The 27,923-nt window shown below is 42.3% G+C and overlaps 1 protein-coding gene across 2 annotated transcripts; it reads left to right on the top strand.

Annotated features, from left to right (window-relative positions):
- The first annotated feature begins 189 nt into the window (after positions 1–189).
- Positions 190–15,894, top strand: LOC311047433 (transmembrane and coiled-coil domain protein 3-like). 2 transcript variants are annotated; one of them, XM_084060151.1, is made up of 5 exons: positions 190–432; positions 6,325–6,427; positions 9,633–10,627; positions 12,667–12,802; positions 13,176–15,894. In XM_084060151.1, exons 2-5 carry the CDS (start codon positions 6,389–6,391, stop codon positions 13,476–13,478), a joined length of 1,473 nt encoding a protein of 490 aa, XP_083916277.1. In that variant the 5' UTR covers positions 190–432; positions 6,325–6,388; the 3' UTR covers positions 13,479–15,894. The 2 variants fall into 2 exon arrangements, with proteins under 2 accessions (XP_083916277.1, XP_083916276.1); XM_084060150.1 differs by lacking the exon at positions 6,325–6,427.
- Positions 15,895–27,923: the final 12,029 nt, after the last annotated feature.

Below are 27,923 nucleotides of genomic sequence, written 5' to 3'. Positions count from 1 at the left end.
ACTTTTTCTTGAGTAAAACATGTCTTAGACACTTTTTCCACCACTGATTATACAAACATAGTATTATGAATAATATTAGACTTAACCCCACCTCTCTCAGCTGCTAGTGCATAGCGAGAGATAGGCGGAGTTAGTTCCACATTTTTCTGGTGTTTTTCTGCTCCACTCCTTTCTGAGTCAAACGTTGGCCGAAGTGGACAGCAGAGCACTGTGTGTGTGTGCCTGTGTGTGTGTGTGAGGAGAGGGGGGTCGACATGTACTGTCGGCTTCATATGCAGTATGTGAGAGACCACCATTGAACTGAGATCCACTCCGATCACAACAAGTTTTTAACTGTGCACGAGGAATCCAACACGGGATATTATTATGCCCAGCGCCGACGTGTCTGTGCGAAGTTTATCTGAAGTAGAAAAATACCTCAACGGCCGGATGGTGAGTAACTACAATTAATTATGATTTTAATTTCGGATTAATTCAAATTTCGAAGGATCGGATTGGCTCCAAACTGTCGCCTAGTTCATCTCCATGTGGGGCTGAACAGCTGCTGCGTCCTATTTTATTTCGTAGCATATGGTACCGGATGATATATTTTACTGCTTAAACAATAGTATCCCCCCATGCTGTGTTTTCAAAGCCATTGAAATGAGTTCAGGGCAAATGTCTGTCTGGTCCCTGATCTGAACACAGTGGCTGTTATTTTATTAACACGTTTAAGTGAAGGCTTTGGGGATGCCTGCCCCAAATTCAGCCCCATTAAAGGCCAAGTTATGTTGTTGTAGAGATGAATACATTAAAAATGTATATGAGAAGTAACCCTGTTTATGTGTGTGCTGCCACTATTGTTTCATTAGTTCTGGTCCAAAGCGTTAGAAGGAGTTCTCCTTTAACGCTGTGTTACGTTTCAGACGTTCCCCGGCATGCCCGCACACACCCGGCAGCGCAGCCTCTCGTCTGTTGTAAAAAATAAAAAATAGACTTTCGCTTCTCAACAAAACAAAGACGGGTTCAAGATGTTGAAAGCCTACTTTCCTTAGTGGGAACACTCGGAGCCCCCCACCTCACGTCTAAAATACACTTTTTGGCCAGAAAAGAAAATATTCTACCGGACGGGGGGAACATGTAGTTGCTCCGCTGCGCCCCCTACAGATTTGGTCAATGGAATTTTGCTATTGACAAGATCTGTAGGGGGTGCAGTGGAGCAACTAAAGATTTTATCCATCCGGTGGAATATTTTCTTTTCTGGCCAAAAGGTGTACTTTAGACGTGAGGTGGGGGGGCTCCACGTGTCTCCACTAAGGAAAGTAGGCTTTCAACATCTTAAAGCCCTCTTTGTTTTGGTGAGAAGCGAAAGTGTATTGTTTTATTTTGACTACAGACGAGAGACTGCGCTACCGGGTCTGTGCGGGAACGCCGGGGAACGGGCGAAAAGTAACATAGCGTTAAGGAGAACTCCTTCCAACGCTATGGTCCAGAGCTATTGTTTCATATCCTGCCCAAAATTACGTGCAAAACCTGGGTATAAGATCATTAGGGCAGACCGCATCGGTGCAGTAGATAATGCTGTATGTATCGTTTTGTGTGTATGTACTGCTAGTGCTTCCCCAAACAAAACACTTGCTCATGGTGCAATTACAGTGTGGACACACACTAGTGCCGTAGCGTGTCAGTGTTGACATTATGCTATGTAGCCGAACGTGCAGAACATGTATGAAAATACCCCAAGGGCTATTCTGATAAAAAGATCTGCACTGAATGAACTGTTGAAACTCAGGTATCCCAGTCAGGCAACCAGCTAGGTGACACCACAGAGAGGAATGCTCCCTTAAAGCATGCGTCCTGTTCCTGTACAACGTGTGTTGTTATTAGATCTAGGAGAGATCAGACTGTCAGTTTCGTACTGTACTGCAGCTGGTATGTGCTATTGTGCAAACCCTGCCCAATGTAGTGAAGAAGAAGTTGATCCTGTTTTTTTGGCTTAAAGAAGACTGGCCACGAAGAGCTTCGTTGTCTTGCGATCAAGTAGATCATGTATCCTGGAGGGAACTCTGCCAGCATCTCCGCACCGCTGTACCTCCAAAGGTGTCCCAGCCCCCCCCCTCCAATTTCTTATCAATGCAGTACAGCAGCACTGCAGCTGTCTTAGATCAGCGCTATTCTGATTGTAAAAACTGACATGAAAGAAGCAGATGTGTGTCTGTGTGACTGAACACTGCCTCACACAGCTCTGGCACTTAGCATGCTTCAATGGAGGGTGGCATGTTGTTGATATCCATCTGTCTGGTGTAAAAAAAAGAAAGAAAAAAAAGACTGATTTGTTTACTTGCTTTTCATTCATGTTATCTTGTCATTTTGATTTTACTCGCATCATCAGAGATAGCAAATTGCATAGCCTACGTGTCCGTGGCTCTTACCAGAAGCAATGCAGTCAAATCCCCTTCTCATTTTGGTCCCACTAATGATCTGCATCCATTTGCATGCATTGTGGTGTGCAATGCACCCCCTGCCTCCCCAGTGTGGAGTGGCGAAGATGGTGAATTATTAGATAAGAATAGAATTGTACAAGATTGGAAATGGCTAAACAACCTCCTCGTGGAAGGAAGGGACCGCTGTAATCACACCGTTTAATGCGACTCAATGCAACAGAACAACACATCTGGGTGTCTCTGGGGTGGGTTATTACCTCTGTGTGGTGTAATTATGCTGTCCCTGCTCTCACTGTGAATCAGTCCATTGACAATAGCTGCGTATTTATCATACTTATCATATTTTATAATTGAATTCCATTCAGTGACTGCCTTTCATAGTCCACCGGGGCCAGGCTGAGGTTGGCTGTTAATGGGCTATTGATTTGGTCGTGGACCAGCTTTTCTGGAGACAATGGACAAAAAGGTTCTGACGCAACCACAGGTCACTGAGGAAAGTTCAGACATCAATCTCTGCTTCTGCAAGGTTTTTGTTCCTTCCTTATTTCGACTTGACATTGTTTATTTTATTTAACGTCCAAACAAAGCAGAGGTTCACAATCGAAGCTCGGCCAGCAGGGACAGCTGGAGTGGACGATGCAGATGGCAATGAAGAGGAGGAGGAGGAGGAGGAGGGTTGTGTTCATTTCTGACAGTTTTCAAAGATGAGCTCCCTCACCGGCCTCTCCTCTCTTGTCCTCCCTCTCTTTCTCTTTCTATGATCTTTCACTCTCCCTCTCTTAATTCTTCTCGTCTCGGTGTGGGTTCCTGAGATAGTCTGAATCCATGAGGGTCAGCTGGAGGGAATACAAATAAGCACTGCAGCCTGGCAGGCATCTTCTCTGTGGCACTGCTGCTAAAGAGATGATTTGTTCCATCGCAGTGAGCATGCCAGTGATGTGTGTGTGTGCGTGCGCGCGACGTGCGTGGCTTCGCATGCACATGCATGTGTTTATATCAGTAGAGAGGGGCTGAGAGAGAGAGAGAGAGAGAGAGAGAGAGTCACTTAGACACACTCTCAGCCATGTGCTGCCCCAGAGAGGTATCGTGACAGAAGCCCATCCCACATTTTGTGATTCTGTTCAATATGCTGTCCCAGTCTTCACAGATTACTACTTGGCTTGTGTGTCGGATGTTTGATCGGATCAATGATCTCGATGCCAATTCATGACTGGCATCATGGCACTGGAAGAGGGAGAGATCATAGTTTAGACAAAAGCGGAAGTACAAATTGGAGTGCTGAATTTAGCTGAACTGAAACCACCCCCCAGTCCCAGGGCATTTTGGGGCTTTTTTGGGTGTATACCAGATTCTGAGCAGCAATAGTCTATATTGTTTTAGATTAGCATAAGGTAAAGAGTAGTAAACCCAGTTCTGGATCAACCCACTTTTCCTGCTTTTAGGAGTGTGTAGGGTGGGGTCAGGGAGGGGATTAATAACAAAGGCATTTTCTTAAGCAAACAGGAACGTTTGGTTTTGTTTTACAGGGAACGAGGGAAGTAATGTTTGAAAGTGCAGACATCAGCAACAGCTTTTCTGGTGAAATATCACCACGGTTCTGGAAAAAAAGACTCACTTGCGTGTGGGCCTTGATCTTCTGAAGTCATTTCATTCATTTATTTATTTCGAACATATAAATGAGAAAAATACAAAGGAGAGGAAAAAAGGGAAAATTTAGATTTAAAAAAAAAACAGCGGCAAAGTTATTTTAACATCATCCTTAAATTATATTCCATGTTCGAAAAAGGAGTAGGAAGAAGTTTTGTGAAAAATCAGGTCCTACCCTTCATTATGTGTCTCAGATATCTCAAAAACAAAAACACTAAAAATTAATTCATTTTGGTTTCATTATCTTAATCCAGCGGCCTAACTAAGAAAGCCCAGCTGAGATGTGACTGGATTGAGTGTCACTATCTGTCTCTCAACCCCCCCCCCTAAATAAATGGCTAAAAAGTTAGACAAATGCAGTTGGATCTTTATGCTGCTGAGGTCAGGGCCTATTAAATGGGTCATGGTGTGAAACAGACGCAGGGATTTTAAGTAGGGCAGCGTGGGGGCCTGGGGGGGTATGCAGGGGTGAGGTGTATGTACAGAGCCCCCAGCCACGAGGACCCCCATACGGCCCTGACTAGAGGACATCAATGGCAATTCCAATATTTTGGGGAACAAGCAATTTCCCAATAATTTCCTTCTCTCTCAAGATTCCGATATCCATGATTAATGTAGCGAACTCTGTATCCTAAAAAGAATCAGATTCTACTGTCTGACTCGCACACGTATTTCATTCTAAGCAGGCATGTTTATTGTTTACCCTTTACACATCAAACATTCTTATTGGCTATCTAAGTATAGTGCTTGAAATGTTATTTTTTAATCCATTCAAAATCCATGTGAATGTTTTTATTATATCAAATTTACATCATCATCATCATCTTAACCTTAATTTATTTCAACTCGGAGTACAGATGAGAGGCAGGCCCTCATTTTCAATGTAGCCGAGATCTTTGTCAACATTAACGATGTGCATTCATTATCTATTTTGAAACAAACGACTTCACACATTTGAAATATATGTAAATCTGCTATATCGCTGTTCATAGCCAATGATCCAGATATGGTACAAAATGCAAATATAAGCCCGATATATCGGTCAATGTGATATATCACACTACCTCTATCCCTGATTACAGCGATGGTGATTAGGGTCACTCTCCACCGTGTTGATTGGGGGAGTCGTGCTCATTAGATTCAGTTCAGTCCTTGTGTTCAGTCCTCTCCTATTCTTTTCTCTTTCCTCCTCTCTCTGTCTCTAGAGATACACTCCTGTAAGTGGGTTGGACGCGAACAGTCTTCTCCCGGGTGGTTGAAGCCAGAAGGGGGCGAGGAGCAATGTTTTCACTAAATAAGTGTAGAGGAATATCTTGCGGAGTTTCAATGTTAATATGTAAATATGGCAACTCATTTAGATGTAGGTTTATGGTTTCCCATGGACTATAGCAGTTGCAATTTCTCTTCTTTCATAACATAATCCCCACACTAAGAGTAAAAAAAAGAAAAAACGTTTCAGTCATTCGGTCCGACTTCACTGTAGCCCATAGTAGCCTTTTCATACGCGATATGTGAAAGTTTATAATATTTAGAGAAATTGAAAAATGTCAAATACAAAAGTAGTCGTAGTAGTGAATATTTATTTTTCTTTCTCATAAGCGTGCGTCCGTTGTATTTTTGTTTCTCATCATCCGTTGTCGCGTTGTTCTTTTTTTACTCTTGGTGTGGGGATTATGTTATGAAAGAAGAGAAATTGCAACTGCTATAGTCCATGGGAAACCATAAACCTACATCTAAATGAGTTGCCATATTTACATATTAACATTGAAACTCCGCAAGATATTCCTCTACACTTATTTAGTGAGAACATTGCTCCTCCGCCAGCCCCGCCCCTCGCCCCCTTCTGGCTTCAACCACCCGGGAGAAGACTGTTCGCGGGTTGGACAGCAACCGGCCTCCATGTGTTGTTTGTGTGACTCATTTATGTAGTTAACCTCACCTGGAGTTAATTTCAGAACGCCTCATTCATTTCATACGCCATGGTTTTAGCCAGTTTAACATGAATCACTGTCTGAAACAGTGACATGTCCAAGGAAGGTCCTCTCACTCACACTGCTGTGTTGACAGACCAAATGTTGATCGTGGATAGTCACACCGTTAAGACAAATGCAACTTTGTGTGTTTTAGATCGAATAAGCGCGGGTAGGGGGGGGGGTCAACAACTCACTGAAAAAAATGTTTACAATTTGGTGGTTGCTAGATTCATGCACATAGCCCCGTTACAGGGATTGAACCTGTGACCTTTCATTCACAGGACGATCCCATCTAGCCACTAGAAGACACTGCTGCCACCTGTCCATAAGGAAGAGATCAGCCTAATGACCCTATCTATGGCTGTTAACCGGCACACACACAAGGTCTGCTCACATAAGCAGCAGCGTAATCAATATCTACCATGTCTCTGCCAGCCTTCCATTCCCACACAGTCATCTTGCAAGTGTCCTTTGGAATCCCCAAAGGACCTTGAGCCCAACTTAAACCTTACTGTCTAAAATAAAATCCTCCGGAGAACACCCTTGTGTGTCTTTAGGACAAGTGGAGGGAAAAATAGGGCAGCCTTAAACAATTGCCCTCATTTAAGCAGAGCTAGTTCAGCCAGAGACTTTTGCACTAGTTGCTGTGGGTAGCACTCATGATCAACTTTGGCATGGAAATGGCATGACGGTGCATGTCAGCACGTTTTTGGCGTATTGTGATGTCATTCTGGATAACGAGGGAGGGACTCGCGTAACATCTGAATCTCCCCGCTTTTCCTGTGTATGAAACATCTGGATTGTGTTATTCTGTTATTTGAGCTGTTCTCATAAATCAGGCCTCATGCTGCCAAAGGCCTTACATTTTTATCACAAGTAAAAGCTACAATGCTTCACTTACCAGCCATGCAATGCACGTGAATATCTAGTATGAATGAATGTTTTTTTTTAATGTTTTTAGCTGTGTAGTTATTTGTAGCTATTCTCTCGAAACAACTCATGTCAAGGTCGACCTTGTTGCAGGCAATATCAGGGAATCATCAATGTAGCTGCCAGTCGTCTCCACTATTTCATTAAGGCCATAATGTATTTTTCATCTTGACGGCTCAATCAGACCCATCCGGTCTTTTTGAAGGTAAGGTGAAACCCAGCACAAGGCGATTCTTAGTTACCACTTTCAATCCAATAAGGTTTACAAGACATTACGTAAGTGCTTACAATCCAGTACCGTGACTGTGCTTTCCGCACAATACCCCTGGACTTCACCAATGCCCCCCCTCTGTGGCGCTTCAAGCTGCAGAATGAAATCCTAAACATGTCAGAGAGTAGAGGCCATGGTGGGGGACTATCCCGAGCAGTCCCAGCACTGCCAAGACTGTAATGCTGCAGCATAGCATGTCGTCCCGGCTGCGACTGCGCTGCCAAACAAACAACCTTTTGTGTTTGTGATTCTGAACTCTAATAGACTTGGTAATCTGACGCGGCCTACACGCCACCAGCCTCCTCTATGCTTCCTCTTTGAGGAAGAAGACATTTAATTCCTGTCGTGGTTTCTCCTCCTTTGACAAACGGGTTTGACGGAAGGTTTATGGGGTTTTTAAATTCCTATTGTATTGTCAGGTGCTAAGCTTTGCACAGCTCACTGCCTGGAGCCCGAATGCAACTGGAGATGGGGCTCCTCAGGCTATACAGTACGTCAGGTCATTGAATCCATATGCAGGAGATTGGTCATCGCTGCATAGTCCCAGCTAGTGTAGAGGCAGCACAAGTGTGAGTTGTTTTCTCGGCACAGAAAGAGTCTTGTGTTCAAGAAGGACATACGCCAAAGAGGGGGAGAGTGACACTGGGAAGGGAAGAGAGAGGGAGAAAGAGACATGCTATTCTTCTGGTCATACAACGAACGTGTGTTAGAATAAATAAGGATTATTTGTGTGTGGATGAGTATGCATACTCGGCATCAGTCAAGTAAATAAAGGCGGCTATGTGCTAAGTCAGCCTTTTTATAATACCTTCACAGCCATACGTTATGAAGGGCTTTACAGTAATAAAACAGCCGAAAGCCCACTGAGCGAACATAGGGTGAAAACAAACACCCACAAGTGTCTTTGTATATGCATTTAAAATGGCGACATACAGTGTGAAGAAATACCATTGGGAATCATGCATTCCGGTGAACCCCATATTAAGTGCAGTCCTCAGAGCCATGATGGCAGCACATTCTTAGAAAGTGTGACTCGCTGACTAATGGCAGTAACTGTGTGTATGACATGTGAGGCAATGTCTAATTCACTCAAAACAAAAGCCAGAATATATATATATAGGACCCGCTTTGCTGAGTGTACGTTTAGCTCTCATTTTTGTGTCTACTTTATGTTAGTCAGCATCCTGTGCCTACTTCTCATGCTTGATCATCCTGTTTGTGCACTCCGACCGTCACGTCACCCAACCCCCCCCCCCCCACACCTGACTGTCACGTGACAAGGAGTATCTGCGTGGAATCTTCTGTATATGTAATAGTCCACACTCAAGAAACTTAGCATACCACCGGTATACGTAACCTCCCCACAGCGATGTAGAAATGCTGAGGATTTGCTGATTGCAAACTAAGCCTTCACTGTAAAATCCTGAGTGTGTTCATTTAACTCTGAGAATGTACAAATGTAACATTTCTTTTGAGCACTGTCAGAGTTACAAGTAAAGAAAAAGAAGAACACTGAGGATTTTACTGTGTTGGTTGGACCACTGTGATCTGTTTACTGCTCGTACCAGCTATGTTGTATCCATCAAGGAATAGTGTGGCATTCTTCTTGAGCACAGTGTGTCTCATGCTATAACCCTCTCACCTCCTTGGACTGCGACTGCTACAGTTCTCTTTTGTACCAGTGCCCTAACGCTACTTATTTCATGTCACAGCAGTTTCTCACTAGAGTTTCCTCTTTTAACTGGCTTGGTACTGCAGTGAGGACTTTAGAAGAGTTGTATTTCCAGATTGAAGCTTAATAGTTCATACTTTACATTAAAGTATTGCTGTGATATTGAGCCTTTGAAGAACAAAAATGGGACTGTACTGTAAAACCCTATACATAATGTCTGTTGTAGTCATTTATCGGTGACATCAATGCGCATGTTGCACTTCTCTCATACTGTATATAATGGCTGCTGTGGAAGTTGCTATACTGTCACACTATTAGGGACTGGCTTTAAAAGACTTAACATGCAGAAAGAACCCTAGCGTACAGTACACACCCAGCTGGTCATGCTCAAGCGATTGTGGAATATTGAGGAGGAGCTAATGTAATGTGAAGTACAAAGATAAGCTCATATAGTATATCAGTGCAAAATACAGACATATGGAAAAGAAGCTTAGCTTTCCATTAGCTCTTGGAATGTGTGATTGGAAGACCATGCTGTCTGTTTTACAGCTGGCTTGTTACTTTATTTAGAGAAACTCTCTGACATAATTCAACATTACACATGTATGTGTACTTCTCCTCAGTCCTCACTCACAGTTAGGTTTTAAACTTTAAAAAAAAATGTAGCATTTCTGTTCTGTGTGTCTCATCTGTATTTGTCCTCTCCCTCCCTGTAGGTGGACCGTAGCAGTGAGGCCAGTGTCCTGAGCAACCCAGCGCTGATGCGTCGGGGTTCCTCCGAGAACAACTTGGACCTGGATCTGACTGACGGCGGTCCTAGTCCAGGGTCGGGCCTGGAGGGGCACCGCAGCCGCTCATGCATGGACAGCCTCCAGCAGAAGATCCTGAAGGTGACGGAACAGCTGAAGATCGAACAGACGGCGCGGGACGAGAACGTGGCAGAGTACCTGAAGCTGATGAGCAGCGCCGATAAGCAGCAGGTGGGGCGCATCAAGCACGTGTTCGAGAAGAAGAACCAGAAGACGGCGCAGAACATTGCCCAGATGCAGAAGAAGCTGGAGCAGTACCACCGCAAGATGAAAGACAGCGAAAGCTTCGTCCTGAGCCCCACTCCCTCCTCGTCCTCCTCTCGCCACTCGTTCGTCAAGCACAGCAGCAGCACCATGCCCAGGGAGTCTCCCAAGGAGCTGACGGGGAGCGGCTCGGGCAGCGGCAGGCACCCGACCCTGGACAAGATCAAGACCATTGGGCCTGGCGTCTCCCTCTCCCCTCCCTTCTTCTTCAGCAAGCCGCGGGAGTTCGCCAACCTCATCAGGAACAAGTTTGGCAGCGCCGACAATATCGCCCAACTCAAGACCAGCCTGGACAGCACCTGCTCCTTCCCGCCCGACGTGGCGGGGAAGGGGCTCAGCAACAGCACCACCATGATGGCCAAGCCCAAGTACCCCAGCGACGACGAGTGCTCCTCCGAGAGCGCCTCCATATCGGCCGAGAGCAACGGGAACCCCACGGCTGGAGGCGTGGAGCAGAGCCAGGGCCACAGGCACGACGCCGGGGGAGACAGTCACGGCAAATTGGCCCTAAGCCTGGAGGAGGTGAGGGAGATCCGGGAGGCCCAGGGCCAGCTAGAGGAGGACCTGGACGAGCTGAAGACCCAGTTCAAGAAAGACTACGACGTCCTCAACCAGACAATGCAGGAGGAGCGATTCAGGTCTTTATTTCCATCCAGCTTCTAGTACCTTTAACTGCCATGGGTTTCCGCAGGATTATTTTAAGTTGTTTAAAGACATACAATAGCCTTCTCAAACCTTTTGAACTAACCAATGAATGGTGCATGAAAAGTAGCATTGATGTCAGCATTACATACTACATACTGAAAGAACTGGATAGTAGAAGATCTTAAGAGTACTGTATCTGTTAGTAGAGTTTACTGCAGTGTAGAGCATTTCATCATAGTGCTTCAAAGACCAAACACAATCACATTTACTCAATCCAACTACTGGCGAGCCATGTACTGTGGTGCCAGCTCGCTTATCTTGTTGCATAAGTTTCATGAATTTGAATTTCTTAAATTAAATATCCTCTTTTGTTTCATTCTATGGGATTAACGGGATAAAGCGTACAAGTTTAACTAAATGTATGGGAAGTATTGTTAAAACAATGACTTTTTAGGTTGGAAATGATGTCCCCATTGTCTCAGAATATGTCACCTAATTACAGTGAACTACCTGAAAGACTACCTTCCAACCTTCTAATTGGAAGGTAGTCAGGTAGAAGGTACTGTCACCGCTTTGGGAGTCAGTATTTGATTGATCACCAAATACAGCACAACAGCCATTGCCAGTGGCAGTCAATCAGCTGTCAGTGACACTAGAAATGTGAAAAGCTGTGAAGCTACTGATCCTACAGATACTCGACGGCGCTGGTAAACAACGCGACTCTTCCGAGTGTTATTTAACCAATCAGTGATTCCCCACGTCATTTGAACCCTCATAATCAGGTCAGCCTGGAAACAATTTCCGGGCTGATCAGCGCAGTTACAACCAAACCGGGCTGAGGTAGAAACACCTGCAGAACTGGTTCTCCACCGCACCGAACCGTACCGCGCTCAAAACCCTAATGGAAAGGTACCTTTTGAGACTGGCCCCTCAAATTTAGTGCTGTCATTAAGTAAAGAAATTCTTTGTCAACTAATTTGTCAACTAATGGATTACTTGATTTAATCAACAAATGTTTATACGGTATGAGGTTGGGAACTGGGCATTCTAGGGTTTTGCAATGGCTACTGACTATTGAAAATGGTAGACTGCCAGAATAAAATTGTTATATCTAGAGTTTACAAGAGATGTGCATGGAAAAAAAGCATAAGACTATGTGGGTACAAGCTCTACAAACTAACTACATTGTAACCCTTCATATAATGCAATAATCTGAGAAAAGAGCACAGGAAGAGACATTAGAATGAAGGAAAGTATCAATTACGAACATTTATTGGCCTCGTATTTTGATAGAATTGGGGCCTGGCTACATTCAGTACAGGCACTGTGCAATGTGTGCATAACCGTAGTCCTGGGTTTACTGGAAGTGTCATATCTGTTTCTGGTTTAGTTTCCCATAGCTTTGCTTGATTGGCACAGCAGCAGATTTAAAGTGTCATGTTATGTATATTTACGATTAAAATCTGTTGCCGTGCCAATCAAGCAAAGCTATGGGGAACTGAACCAAGACTGGAAACGGGTATGCCACCTTCAGGAAACCAAGGACTGATCCTATCACACTGATGTGGGGTTTAATGTTGTACTGGAAACAGCCAGTAGAGGGCAACAGATGATAGACAGACATACAGTATGCAACCCAAGTATTTCTACATGATATCTAATACAGTATGATAACGTATCTCTCGCAATATAAATACAAATTCAACCAGTCTACACAATATATGCATTAGCTTACATTTTTCTCCAACCCCAGCAAATTTCGAATAAAACATTGAAATGGACCAATCCAGAATTTTTGACCAGTGACATCAAATGTCAAGTTTACCGTTTTGCTTATCCAGACCTTTGTGTTTTTCTTGGCAATTCACATGATGAAATGAAATCCATAATTTTCCCATCAATTGAAACTATCACTAAGCCAAATTAATACATTACTGTTACAACAGCAATGCATTTTTGCTGCTGAATCATGGTTTACAGTGACTGTTGCAATTTTGCCGCAATAGTAACTGACCTGCATATTCATCACAAGGTGTGAACGTCTGGAGGACCAGCTGAATGACCTGACAGAGCTTCACCAGAACGAGACGGCTAACCTGAAGCAGGAGTTGGCTAGCATCGAAGAGCGGGTGGCCTACCAGGCCCACGAACGAGCCAGAGACATACAGGTACATAGGAATGCAGGTCCATTCAACTACATCAAAAGAACATTCGTATGCATGATTCAAGGTGTAGAATAATCTCACGATTCAAATTATATTGTCTCCCATCTAGAACAGAATAATTGTGAAAATAGCCGATCTGCAAGCCCGCAATGCGAGGCATTCTGAGCTTGAAGATCTGCTATTTTCACAATCTGTGCAACCGAGTCAAACAAACAAAATTGAATGCCTCAACTTCTACATTCCAAGTGCTGAAGTCCCCAGTTCAAATGTGGTTATTTTGGGTGGGGTCGCGGCCTGAAAAGGTTGAGAACCACTGATCTAGAGCCATAAAGCATGATGTCGATTGCCATCTCTCTTGTCTATCTCCGTCTCGTAGGAAGCACTGGAGTCGTGTCAGACGCGGGTGTCCAAGCTGGAGCTCCAGCAGCAGCAGCAGCAAACGGTGCAGCTGGAGAGCCGCGATGCGCGCGTGCTGCTGGGGAAGAGCATCAACATCATGCTGGCCATCGCCACGGTCATCCTGGTGTGCGTCTCGACGGCGGCCAAGTTCGCCGCGCCGCTCATGAGGAGTCGACACCACGTCGTGGCCACCTTCCTGGGCGTGTGCTTTCTCGCCATATTCTGGAGGAACTGGGAGCATTTGCAGTGCACCGTGGACAGCATGCTCGTGCCGGCCTGATGGCGAACGAACGTCTGACGCAGAGCTAATCGTCAGTCGTCTCTTTATAGAAGGTCGTCTTTGAAAGGATTGGTTGTACAATCGCCAGAAGACACGGAAGTCGATGGGTTTTTAAAGTCAAACCGTTAATCAACACCTTTTTAATTTTAATCAATAGTTTTTCTTGTCTAGAACGAGGACATGTTTTCACATGTTCATTTTACGATTTTTTTATTAATTGAATACTAATATCAAGAATACAATTTTAGCATGTCCTACATGTGAGCCCCATAGTTAAAAAAATATCCTACTTGATTAGTAATTTAACGAAGTCAAAATGCACTCATGGCTGTTGATAGTCATACAATACTGTATAAGTGTAGACTAGACTACATCAGTGACAATTGAAGAAAGATATTCCACAACTGCAGCGTCAGTGACCAGCAGCAGGGGGTTTTACTTGAGCTATGAGCTATGAATATCCCCCTTTAAAATTTCAGTCTGACTTTTAACATTGATCGAATTTTCACAAGCATGCAAGTGCACAAACACGCGATACAACCTCAAGCTCGATCTCTGGGCCGGTCGCGGAAGGCTAGCGCGTTGATGATTGAGGACATTGGAGAGATGAGAGCATTATTAGAAAGGCGAAGGACATTCTGTAGCCTAAATGTTGTTTGTATCGTCTCACAATGTTAACCTTATTCCTTATTGCCTTGTGTCTGTCCCATAGGGACAGTCATCTCGCAAAAGTTTGTCTTGTTTACCTTGTAAGTGCAATATATGATTTATTTATATATACAGTAGATATATAGTATATATACAGTGTATATATAATATATACCCTGTATATATACCCCCACACACTGTATATATTCCTGAGACCACTACTTTTTAAAAATGTATGATTTAAGTGGGAAATGTTTTGTAAATCTTCCGGGGGAGCGACGGGGGTTGCCAGGGGCAGGTGAAGGAATGACATTAGTGTGGGTGTGAGAAATCCCTAATAATAATAACCACTGATACCACTGTAAGGCTATGGGCCCAAAATTCTGCATTCGTTTTTTTGCAAATAGTGAATTGCAATTTGCATGGACAAAATAACACACACACACACACACACACACACACACACACACGCATGTACATGCTCACAGATTCTCAGACCTATACAACCAATGCATGCTAACGGGGTTCGAGTTATCTGGGAGCCAGTGAGGGCTGAGCTCCCATAAAGAGGGGTGTGATCTCCCATGAAAGCATACTGTACAATAGCGGGGGTCGTTACATATTGCAAACAACAACTATTTAAATCACAAATAATGCATTTTTAATGTAATGATGAGTATCATTTACCTTTACTTCCAAAATAACTAAAAACACCACATTCTCTCATGAATGACAACATGGCTGCACACAAAATCAGTCCCTCAGAAATGTCAACTACCATGTTGAACATGAATGTACCTTTGAATTCGGATGGATTTCGATTGGACCAGCTGGTGCCGTGCTGCTGCTCAAAATTCACATCTGTCTGTCCCTCAGAAAGTGTACCTGTCATCTCCACCCCTAACTCGAACCCTATGCACAAACATACTACACTTTCACAAATACACACAAGTGCACACAAACATGCATGCATGCATACCTACATACACCAACACACACATGCAGACATTAATTTACATACATACAATTATTTGAGTCCCTTCCTCAGTTATTTCTATGTGTGTTTTGTCTAGTCTGGTAATCTATTTGTCTGTTAAAAATACTGTGATTGAGAGGAGATTTGTTACACTGTGATGGGAGCGCTCGTTTTCTGTTTTCGTCGTTCGTTTGCTATTCCTGTTGATGAATCAGTCATCAGAAGACTCAGACAGTATCAGAGGACCGAAGTGGTGCTATATGATAGACCAGGAGGTGTTCCTTTGGGACTGGCCAATGTATTCGCTCACGTGTGTCCGATGGACATTGGCTTTTGACGGCGGTTCTCAACTCCTGTCCTGGAGAAATCTAGACCACTGCTGGTTTTCTGTTCTACCAGGAAATGAACTCTACTCGCCTAGTATCCTAGGTACAACCGAGTCCCTGATTATGTGACAACATCAGTACTCTGGGCCCCCAAAGTTGAGAACTTGGTCTTGGAGCACCTCATATGAAATATGAACCATGTTTAACATTTGTCTGCCATAACCCTTGCAGCTTACTTTAGACACTTGCCATTGTCTTTGTGACTGTTTTTAAGACTGTTTTAAGACCGTTTGTTCCTGGTTTGGCACATCTAATGAAAAAGATGTCCCCACAAAAACCGCAGGTCTGGTTTACATGCAGTACTCATTCAACTCCACTGGACAGTGATTGGTTCATTCTTTTACCATGCATCATGTGCCTTTGTCTGACAATTCTGTTTAAATTAAAACAAAACCTTTTTAATCAACTTGCTCACTCGTGTTTTGAATTGAAATCTGAAATGACTTATTGCTTTATTTAGGGTAGATGGAGCTAAACTGGTACCCAAAAGGAATTTGGTGATTATAGCAGCCACTGAAATGATGCAGATACAGAGTCAAAATAGAAGGAGAGATAAGAGGATTTAATAAGTATACATGTTTCAGCAACAAGCTAAAAAAATCTTAAAAGTCTCAGAACGGAATAAAAAGACAAGTGTGCAAAGTCTGTAGTAGTGACGTGCAAAATGTGCATGCCGAGTGTACAAGTTACACAGTAGCACAAAAATAGCTCCCAAAGATATACAGGAAGAGAAAATATAAGCAAGCGTGTGTAAGGTTTAGAGAGGTGCACAACTTTTTTTTAAATTATCTGGAATATTGATCCATGCTTGTCATGACACAACAATGTAGTATTTGTTCATGATAATTGTTAATTAATTGTATAACTAACAAACCACGGATTTAATAAATGTCAAAGAAAGGGATAAAGCATTTGTGCACCAAAAAAAGGTTAATCCCCCCACCATTGTATTCAGGACAAACAAGCCTTAGACCAAATACAAGTCCTCTTCAGGGAAACTATTGAAACTAATGTTTTTAGGTACAGTAGGCTACATAAACAAGTGCATGTAACACATACAAGTTCACAACATACAGTATTTTCAGCTATTTCAGTAAAAAAAAGTTAAGAAATAAATAAATGAATAATACAAATAATTACGGTAAATAATAAACAATAAACGGCAGCAGTATGACAAAGAACATTCACATAATACAGTACATTAGTACAACATCCATTCATCAAGATTTGCTCCGCAAAACAACAGGGTTGCAGTATGTTTGTCAACAAATAGTTGGTCTATAGACCCTTGCATTTGGTTCACTCAGAGTTAAATTAACCGATGAGTCGTTTGGGGTCCCAATGATACAAAAATTGAATCAAATGGGGCCCTGTGGCTCTGTGGCTTAATGTAGTATATCACACTGAGGGCCCTTGAAATGAAAAAGGTTGAGAACCAGTGCAATACATGAATGAATGAATATTATTATTATGAATAGTCGTTCTACCAACTCCTTACCACCAGAGGGAGGTAGATACTACACCATAGACGTGGTAAGAGAGCTGTAACTATGGAGAGAAGAGAACTGAACAGAGATGAAACCCAGTCTATGGATGAAACAGGCGTTTGGCAGAATTGGCACATGTTTTAGGTAACATAGCACCATCCATTCATTGTTTTATGTTAGTATTTACCTGACTTATCCACCACCATATTACCGAAATATAATTGGCAATTACGGGCAATACCAAATAATAGGTATATCATAGATGTGGTAGAGTGAGCTAAGATCCCCAGACCCTCTATAAAGTTCTCGTTAAGTTGTTCAAGCATGTTCTAAGTTGATTATTCACCTCAATTCGTTCTGTGACTGCTGTCATAATTCATGACAGAGTACTTGAATGGCATTTTGAAACAATAGAATAACCTGGGCCTGAAACATGACCGTCATATCATGACAGTCATGGAACCACTTGTTTCTGATTTGAGAATATTTCACATTTACAACCGCTACATCTACATAAACGTTCAGATTTCAAATATAAAGTGCTTACCCCCAAGCCACTGATGTAACAAGTTAAAGCGGCCTGGTCTAAGTACCCGTATCTTCCGTATTGTTCAATAAAACGCATTTTAATAGGATCGGTGGCCATTTTCTCCGACTATTCTCCATATGCTTTCAACTACACGCTCCTATCGGTTGGGAGGTGTATTGCACTCTGATACATTATACAAAATAAAAATCACACCCTGTGTGAAGGTAGCGGCGCCTTTGAATACATTATGTCATCGATATGTGTTTATAATGTGTTTATAGCCATGTGTCATGTGAAGCTTGACCAATCACTTTGTTGACGGGTCTGACCAATCAGAGCGTCGACGACAGATAAAGTTAAATTGAGGATCTAACTTTAAATAACTTACCTAGAAGGAGACTTTAGCCAAATAAAAATATATACAAAAAAAAACATGAGGAAATAAAAAATAAACCTTGACATCATAGTGATGTCATGAATAGTCCCCTTGCCTGACAAATCACAACCTTGACGGGCCTGACCAATCAGAACCTTGACGGGCCTGATCAATCAGAACCTTGACGGGCCTGACCAATCAGAACCTTAACGGACTCTTGGATTCTCGATCGTCTCTATCAAACCATTCTGTCATAACGGATGACTGGGTCCCGAACTCAGACTTTCTATACATTCACCCTTCATCTGTTCTTGTATCTTTCTCTTTCTATTCGTCATATTAACTTTAAATAACTTACCTAGACGGAGACTTTAGCCAAATGAATAATAAGATGAAGTCATTGTCATCGTTTATATAGACATCGAATTCTATATTCATGACATCATAGTGATGTCATGAATAGTGACCAATCACAACTTTGGCGCACCTGACCAATCAGAACGTTGACGCACCTGACCAATCAGAACGTTGACGCACCTGACCAATCAGAACGTTGGCGCACCTGACCAATCAGAACGTTGACGCAAAAGCCAGGCATAGAGGGCTAATATCCGCTCTATACCTAAAGGTATAGAGCGGCTAGCGCCGCTAAAAATAAACAATTAAAAATGGAGCAATACAGAAGATACGGGTACTTAGACCAGGCTGCTTTAGCTTGTTACACCAGTGGCTTGGGGTAAGCCGATATATTATAACTCTATGGGGTAAGCACTTTATATTTGAAAACGTTTATGTAGATGTAGCGGTTGTAAATGTAAAATATTCTCAGACCAGGACCAAGTGGTTCCATGACGCTTGTGACAGACGAGCGTCATGGAACCGTGGCTATAGAATAACATGACTGCTGCGGTGGAGTAGCGCCCTCTACCGTTCTGAAAATAGAATATCTCAAGTATCTCAGTGTCCACGGATCCATGGCTGTATGCTTCGTTCACAGGTGTCACCAATGATACTAATGAAGGCTCTGTTCCATTCTGGTCAGGGTGCTGATAACGTGCATGTTGGCTCACTAGAAACACTCAATTTTGGTTCTCAAATCGCCCCTTATGGTGGGTGTGTAACGGGTCCATTTGGTTCCATTTGTACACTCTCAGAGTTCTGGGGGTCCTTTGAAAATAAGACAACCACTATGCCACACTAAATGGAACAGAGCCTTAATTAGTATTATTGGTAACACCTGTGAAGAAAGTAAGGAAGGGGCCCAATTCATTCCCAATATGGCCGCTGTGCATAGAGCCTATACAGTCCTGATAGAGTTATGATAAATCGAGTACAGTCAGGAGGAGTACACTGTCACTGCTGGACTGGTTGACATCGAGCCCGGTTGACAACCAAGCTGGTTTTATTTCATGAGGTGGGTAGATGGGTCTGTCTGGGGATTGATAGTGTTCTGTAGCTGTGACAGGGGCTGTCTCCTGCTGGGCTGAAGATTAGGCTTCTTCTTCTAGGGCAGTGGTTCTCAAACTTTTTGGTGTCAAGGACCCCCATCTGAAAAGGTTTTGTGTCAGGGATCCCCAGAAGAGAAGATTTATGTTATTTTTTAAAATAGCAGATGTATACAAGCTCGCACCGCGGCACAAAGTGACTCGCTGTGAGCTTGTAGATCTGCTATTTTTGAACAGCCAACGTATAAATGGATGAAGTGGTTAAAATGAGTGTGATGCTGTATTAACTATCCTTTTGGCTGGGGACCCCCTGGAACCCCTTCAAGGACCCCACTTTGAGAATCAATGTTCTAGGGCACTGGATAAGAGATATATGCTTGGTTGCACACTTGCAAACATACACACATGTGTATGCCTTATGGCTGTATTCACACAGGACACATATTTGCATACTCATGTGTAAACAAAAACATATGGACATACATACATACATACAGTAGGCCTACACACTCCTACGGGACAATATGGGTCAGCTAGCTAGCGCAGCAGTAAGGCTGTATAGTTATGCTGGGTTATGGTGCATGATTGGGGGCTGCATGCATAACAAACCTGCTGACAGAAACAGAAATCTCTCAGAATGTGGATGAGATATAGAGAGCTTAACTGGGGATCTCTGGCTCCCACGTAATGTTCCTGTGATATATAAGAGCTTAAAGGTGTGTGTGTGTGTGTGTGTGTGTGTGTGTGTGTGTGTGTGTGTGTGTGTGTGTGTGTGTGTGTGTGTGTGTGTGTGTGTGTGTGTGTGTGTGTGTGTGTGTGTGGGAGTACTAGCTGTATTTCATGTGTTTGTGGAGCACTAAAGGCCTTTAGGGGGGGAATAGACTAGTGCCTCCCAATATTTATGACTCAGTCTGACTCACACACACACACACACACACACACACACACACACACACACACACACACACACACACACACACACACACACGCTTGAGTGACTTAAAAAACGGGGGATTATGAGCAATATTTGTGGGTGTATGAATGGTAGAGCGATATTTTCTCACCCTCTCCCTTTTGTCTCCCCGTTCCCTCCAGATGTCCCCGCTGTGCGTATTATACACGTGTTCCATAAAAGTGAGTGTCGCTCGCTTTGATGTGAGGTCTCATCCGGTGTGTTTTTCCATTCATCTCTCCTGGCGGTGCTGGCTCCTGGCTGCTCGGAGACCTATTCAACAGGTCTCTATAATGAGCTGCTAATTATCCCGGGGCCCCTTCAGTTCTCCCATGTGTGTGGGCCTCCCTCCTCCAAAAAAAGCGTTGGTTGGTTGGCATGGCGATGATAGGTGAGTGGACCTGCAGGAGTGCTGCAAATTGCACCGACACCTTCCAACCACCCTCCTTATTATTATTATTATTAACCCAATAAGACTGGGAACGTATCTGTGTCATTTTTCGATTTCTTTGGGCTATTATTAAATAGCAGATCTACAAGCTTGTTTGAACACATTTTCACGATAGCGCGGCACCGAGTGCCGCGCTATCGTGAAAATGTGTTCAAATCTTTGAATGATATATATTTTCTTTTAAGCGAACATTTTTAACTCAAATATTTGCTTCTGGGGGGTCCCTGGAACAACATAGTTTGAGATGGGGGTCCGCGGTCAAATACATATCATTTTGGGTATATAGATACAGAAACATAAGTTTCTGTATCTATAGAAACATAAGTATAGAAACATAAGTTTGTTAGCTTTAAAAAACATATATATTCAAAAATGTGCAAAAAGTTTCTCGATTTTTTCCAAAAACAGCAGATCTACAAGCTCTGTGCCGCGCTATGAGCTTGTATATCTGCAATTTTTTTAATAGCCAAAGAAATCTAAAAATTACACAGATGCTTTCCCGGACTTAATGGGTTAATTTGACACTCCAGTATGGCAGATAACACTGATCAACACATATGTACAGTACAATATCGTTGCTGTCAGGCAGACATCTTGCATATTTTGACGTTTTCAGCGTTTCATGTTGTTTCGTTATTTACTGCCCTACTTCGTCGCACAAGAGTGCTGCGCAGAAGTAGCAAAAATAGCAGATCAACAAGCTGGTTCAGTGTGTCTAGGTTTAATAGATATTGAACTAATACAAAGTATTAACAAGAGCTTGTGACTAAATAACTACATTGAATCCATTGGAACACAGGTTATCTTTTCCATTTCCTGAAAAGTAACAGTTTTGGACACATAATAAAACATACAATACACGCGACAGGAAGGTTGAGTATTTTGAAACATACGTGAAACATGCATTGTATGAGTTGCTTGCAATGCAAAGTGGCCTATCATGAACTAAAGCTTACTCTGCAACAGCATTTGTTTTAAATCTCTCACTGGAATGGATGTAAAATGTAACATTTAAACTGCATGTGAGGATAGAATTAGAGTTGTCTATTCCGGAGGGGTGTGTGTGTGTGTGTGTGTGTGTGGGTGTGTGTGTGCGTGCGCGTGTGTGTGTGTGTGTGTGTGTGACTGTGCTGTGAACGTGAGTGTTTACGTCATTCAATGGGAAAGTCGTGACCTCTTCAGCAACTTCCATGCTTATTTAGAATCCTCTGGCAGCACCGGGCCCTTCCTATTTCCTGTCAATGCTGTCATGGCAACAACAGTCCATGTTGCATTTGCCTTGCTACAGCACTATCACATGTACACACACACACAGGCACGCGCGCACACGCGCACGCACGCACGCACGCACGCACGCACGCGCACACGCACACGCACACGCACACACACTGCAATAGAGGTAGAGTGGTTGATTAGGAACAAGATTTTTTCCTCCTTTGTCAACAAGAGTGCACTGAGGACGCTAGCCGGAGCCCTCATCCAGTGTCATTTTGACTATGCTCGTGCATGGTTCACGCTTACACCCCCATGTCACTTCAGACCTCTCAAAACAAAGTGATAAGACTACTACTAAAACCTCAAACCCAGGACTCACCTAACCCCAGCTCACTTTGCTAGTAGGCTGGGATGGCTGCAAGGTGGAAAGTGGAACAGCGCCCATGTACCTTAGTCCATGAGCCAGACAAGATTTCATTACCGAAAGAGTGGGCAAAACCATACCTATATTAAAGTGTTCATAGGGTCAATATAAGTAAATAAATATATGATAACCTTTCCACTGGAGTAGCTTTTTCATAGTTATCACACATTTTGTTATTTTCCCCATACGTACATGACGGGTGAAAAAAATCACAAAATTAAAAAAAATGTTATCATAATGAAGCTTCCCCAGTTGATTACTTACATGAAGACAATGATTTATTGTATTACAAGTTTTCTGAAATTGTATATTTAAATATGCAAATTAGGGCATGTTTTCCTATCTAATGCCAAATTTGCATATTTAAATATACAATTTCAGAAAACTTGTAATACAATAAATCATTGTCTTCATGTAAGTAATCAACTGGGGAAGTTTCATTATGATAACTCTTTTTTAAATGTTGTGATTTTTTTCACCTGTCATGTACGTATGGGGAAATTTAAATAACAAAATGTGTGATAACTATGAAAAAGCTACTCCTGTGGAAAGGATATCATATATTCATTTACTTATATTGACCCTATGAACAATTTAATATAGGTATGGTTTTGCCCACTCTTTCGGTAATCATTGCTCAATTTTGGGGCTCTGGCTCATGGACTACCTGTCTAATACTTCTCTATAGAGTGAGAGATGCCCATGGGCATAACACCATACATGAGCAACTGGCGGCCCGGGGGCCACATTCGGCCCCCACCTACACTTAATGCGGCCCGCAGGTTAATATCAGAATACTGATATATTATTGATTTCAGCTGTTACAATTCCAAACATGCAAACATGACCCGCTTTAATGACTTCAGTCTATATTAGTAGCTTAATGACTAGTATTAAAATGCTATTGCCTTTTTTATGTCCAATATATTTGTATTTAAGTTCATAAAGTTAACATAAGTATAACTAAATGCACTGCGCACTGCGACGCGTTTTGAGCTCGTAGATCGGCTACTTTTGCTACTTTTGTGTGACATAGAATGGCGAAGTACGGCATTCATTTACGAAAAAAAGTTAAACTACGGATACAAGAGGTTTCAGCCCGATAGTATATGCAATGCGGCCCTCTGGAGTGAGTGTGGAAATATAGTGGCCCCCTCTCCATCATCAAAGCTGCCCACCCCTGCACCAGAGGGAGATCCTTTGATCTTGTTCCCCCTTGATTCGGCTCAAACCTACAGTAGGGAGAAATTCAGGGTTAGGGGTTAAGTGTCTTGCACAGGGAAACTTTGACACATATATCTGGGCCTGGGACGCCAACCTGGGACCTTCTGTTTCCCAGATGTCCTCAACGTGTGAATGCACTGCACAATATTGTAAAGTTCTTTGGTTAGAAATGCAGACCATGTAACATTTTTCACTTCTGCTCTTTGCACATTTTTTTTCGAAATAGCTTTTTTTTGTAACTTTGTGAAATTGTCTCTATGCCATGACATTATGTTGGTGTATGTGTACTGCACTCACTCAAACAACAAGCCAACTTCCTTTAAATCCCTTGTACAAGTTCCTTGTTCCATTTTCACTGAAAGCCAGTGGTGTAAAGTAACCAAGTACATTTACTCAAGTACTGTACCATTTTAAGGTACTTTTACTTTACTGGAGTATTTCCAATTGTCTACTTTTACTTCTACTCCACTACATATCAGAGGCAAATATTTGTACTTTTACTCCACAACAATTATTTTAAAACATTAGTCACTAGTTACTTTGCAGATATAAATTGTTACATTATAAAACATTAACCCTTTTAGCCCTAATTTATACACAGGCTATTTGAAAATAGACGATCTACAACGCGTCGCATCGCGACACGTTGTGAGCTTGTAGATCTGCTATTTTCAAACATTTTTGTACTTTTACTTTCGGTACTTTAAGTATATTTTGATAGTATTGATACGAATACTTTTTTACTAAGTAAATTTTGAATTCCAGACTTTAACTTATAACAGAGTATTTCTACATTGCAGTATTGATACTTTTACTGAAGTAAAATATCTGAGTACTTTTTCCACCACGGCTGAAAACTAGCCAAATGTGTGTTTTTATTAAAATTTCTCTACAAAATCCAGCTCTGTGGGAAACATGCATCATATGCTTCTGTCTTCATGTGGCAACTCGTTAACCCCAATTCAAAGGCACCTCCAATTTCCTTTAGTTGCTAAGCAACCAATCTAGCTTGAAGGGGAGGCAGGCAGCCCAGTGGCTGGAAAGTGAATTGTGGGGTTGAGAGGAAGCGCTGTCTTTTATACTTCACACATTCTGTTACACAGCCGGGCTGACAGTGACAATGAGACGTTGTCTCTTCTTTGGAGTAATTACACAGCTCGTTGAGTACTCTGTCGTCCACAAACAAGCTACTTGAGCTGAAACGCCACTATACTTCCCCCTCTTGTATGAGGAATAAATTAAGTGGCTTTTACAATGCAATCTGCTGGTTTACATCACTGGATGACACATGCAGAATGACTTGGGGGGTAAATTGAACCACTTAAACCCCAGCATCCGTATTTCTGGGGCAAACGTTAGCTGAAAATAGCTGTTTCGACAAGCTTATAACTGGATGGTCACTCTAACCTCTGTCCAGGCCAGTGGTTCTCAAAGTGCATTCCATGGACTCTGAGGGTTCCTTTTGGAGGGTTTAAACGTACCCGTACAAGTCTGTAACTCTGGCAGTATAGGAATGGAACCAAATGGACCCTAACGGGTCCATTTGGTTCCATTTCTATACTGTCAGAGTTAAGGGGAGACCTTGAAATGTAAAAGTTTGAGAACCATTGGTCTAGGGCTAGGCCACTGACTTTGGGGAAAAATCGTATTCAAATAGTCCTTTTCTTTCTTCCTTTCATCTTTTTTTCTTTCTTTCGTCTCTTTCCTTATTTGTATTTCCATATATGCTGTTAACTTGACACCCTTAAATTAAGGTCTATATCTGAACATGTGCCTGAGGGTAGGTTAAACAAAGGTCTGAATGAATAAATGATTGAACGAGAGCAGGGATGAATACTGTGTGGTATTCATCCCTGTGGGATGAATACCACAGTGGGTTCTTAAAGAAAGCATGGGTTCTTAAAGAAGCATGTCGTTGCTATCGAGCAGAAACCTCTCCATATCTCAACTGTTTATGTTTTATTTTTTGTAAATTAATTTCCCTACATTGTCACGCTACAGTATCACACAAAAGTAGCAGAAATAGCTGATCTGTAAGCTCACGACGCGTCGCAATGCTTGTAGATCTGCTATGTTTGCTATCCTGTATTAGAATTGGCGTAACCCATTGAATCCGGGATTGCATGTCTGTCGTTTTAGATTTCTTTGGCTATTCAAAAATAGCAGATATACAAGCTCATGAGCTTGTAGATTTGCTATTTTTGAAAAATTGTGAAAATTGTCTTAAGGGAGGACTGTCCGGCTGGCGGCCAGTGAACCACGTTGTCATGCTTATGTCACCATGACTCAGCCATAATAACCATATAAGTTCCCAATGCAGCTATACACCCAAATATGGAGTGTGTTGTCTAACCTCAATGTGTCGTCACGGCATCAGGCGCAAACAAATCAGTCAGCTCCATATATGGGCACAAAAGGGGGCATGCCCATATATGGGCATATACTGATAACACCAGGGATCTCCTCTCCATAAAAAGGACAAGGTATTTACAGATCTCCATATATGGGCATATCAGTCGGATTGGCGGTGCGACGCAGGTGGTGGGGGCCGCGTAGCGGGCCGAACTCTAGTTTTTGGGAAATGTTTTTAAGTGAAAGTGGTTAAATCTGTCTGTGGGTTTTATAAATATTGTGTGCAAGAAAAATGTTGACATTTGACATCATTTATTCATTTCATTCGTAATAGATAACTGCAAAATGGGGATTTTTTTTGTAAAAAAAAAAATATATATATATATATTTTTTTTTTGCCCCCTGATGCCCAGGTGCCCCTGGGCACGTGCCCAAAGTGCCCATATGGTAGATCCGGCCCTGAGGTCTCCTCCCGACAGCGACGATGTGATCCCCTTTACTGAAGCAGGTCAGTATATACAAACTGCATGCATTCCAGCCATTATCGCGTTTCACGCCACACATTTTTATAGTAAGACACACATGAAGGAGAAGCCATAATGTAAACACTGTCAATCAAACCAGTGATTCCACTGCAGTTTGCACAATGACTGTGGTTGATTATTATCAAGAAACCACAAACGTGAAATGCAAATACTCCAGGGTAAAAGAACAGGCGGTTCTTTATGTGTGTGTGTGTGTGTGTGTGTGTGTGTGTGTGTGTGTGTGTGTGTGTGTGTGTGTGTGTGTGTGTGTGTGTGTGTGTGTGTGTGTGTGTGTGTGTGTGTGCGTGTGTGGTTTGAATGCAAATCAACGTTATAGGCGTACATTCCTTAGATCTTTGGCTATGGGTTCCATGCATACTACTCGTTGAATAATGGACAAAACAAAGACAGCAGTGTGAGTGGGAGAGGGTCTGCCTGTATGACCTACTGTAACAAGTTAGACCGCTCTGTGTTCCAGAACAAACAGCTCCTCTCCCAGACACTCCCACATGCATCCAGCCAACATCAGTAACATTCAGATTGAAACGTTTTTTTCTTTCTTTGCACTTCACTATTATTTCAATATTCATCAACCATTTAGAATGAACTTAAATGCAGTGCTGGAAAAAATACGAATGTTTTACTTGAAGGAGGAGTTCACCCAAAAAAAATCTTATTTTCTATCAATTACACACCCCATGAAGCCTTGATTTAATCGATTTATTTTTGTTTTTGTGGCATTCCTAAGACAATAATTTGATGACCGTGTGTATTTCCGGTAGGAGACACAAATATTCTACTTTGTGTCTCCTACCGGATACATTAGCCGGTAGGAGACAGGAATCAAATTATTAGCTTAGGAATGCGACAAAAACAATAAATCCATGGATTCAAGGCTTCATAGGGTGTGCAATTGATAGAAAATAAGTCATTTTTTGGGTGAACTCCTCCTTTTAAGTAAAAGTATCAATACTGCAATGTAGAAATACTGTAGTATAAAAGCCCAGAATTAAAAATTGACTTGAGTAAAAGTACAATAGTATTGGTATCAAAATGTACTTAAAGTACCAAACGTAGAAAGTATTCATTATGCAGAATGTCCCATTTCACAAGTCTTCAAATCTAGAAAAATGATGTATGAAAATAGCAGATCTACAAGCTCACAATGCGTCGCATCGCGAGGCATTGTGAGGTTGTAGATCGGCTATTTTCAAATGGCGGAAATGTATTTAGGGCTGAAGTCGTTAATGTATGTTTTGTAAAAATAATCAAAATCTGCAAAGTAACTAGTAACTAAAGTTTTCAAATAATTGTAGTGGAGTCAATGCACAATATTTGCCTCTGAGATGTAGTGGAGTAGAAGAAAAAATACTGAAAACTGGAAATGCTCCAAGTGAAGTAAGAAATACCTCAAAATTGTACTTAAGTACAGTACTTGAGTACCGGTAAATGTACT

The sequence above is a fragment of the Gymnoscopelus microlampas genome (genome assembly GCF_963454915.1).
Source record: "Gymnoscopelus microlampas genome assembly, chromosome: 6".
Taxonomy (NCBI): Eukaryota; Metazoa; Chordata; class Actinopteri; order Myctophiformes; family Myctophidae; genus Gymnoscopelus; species Gymnoscopelus microlampas.
This window is presented reverse-complemented; position numbering and strand designations above follow the sequence as displayed.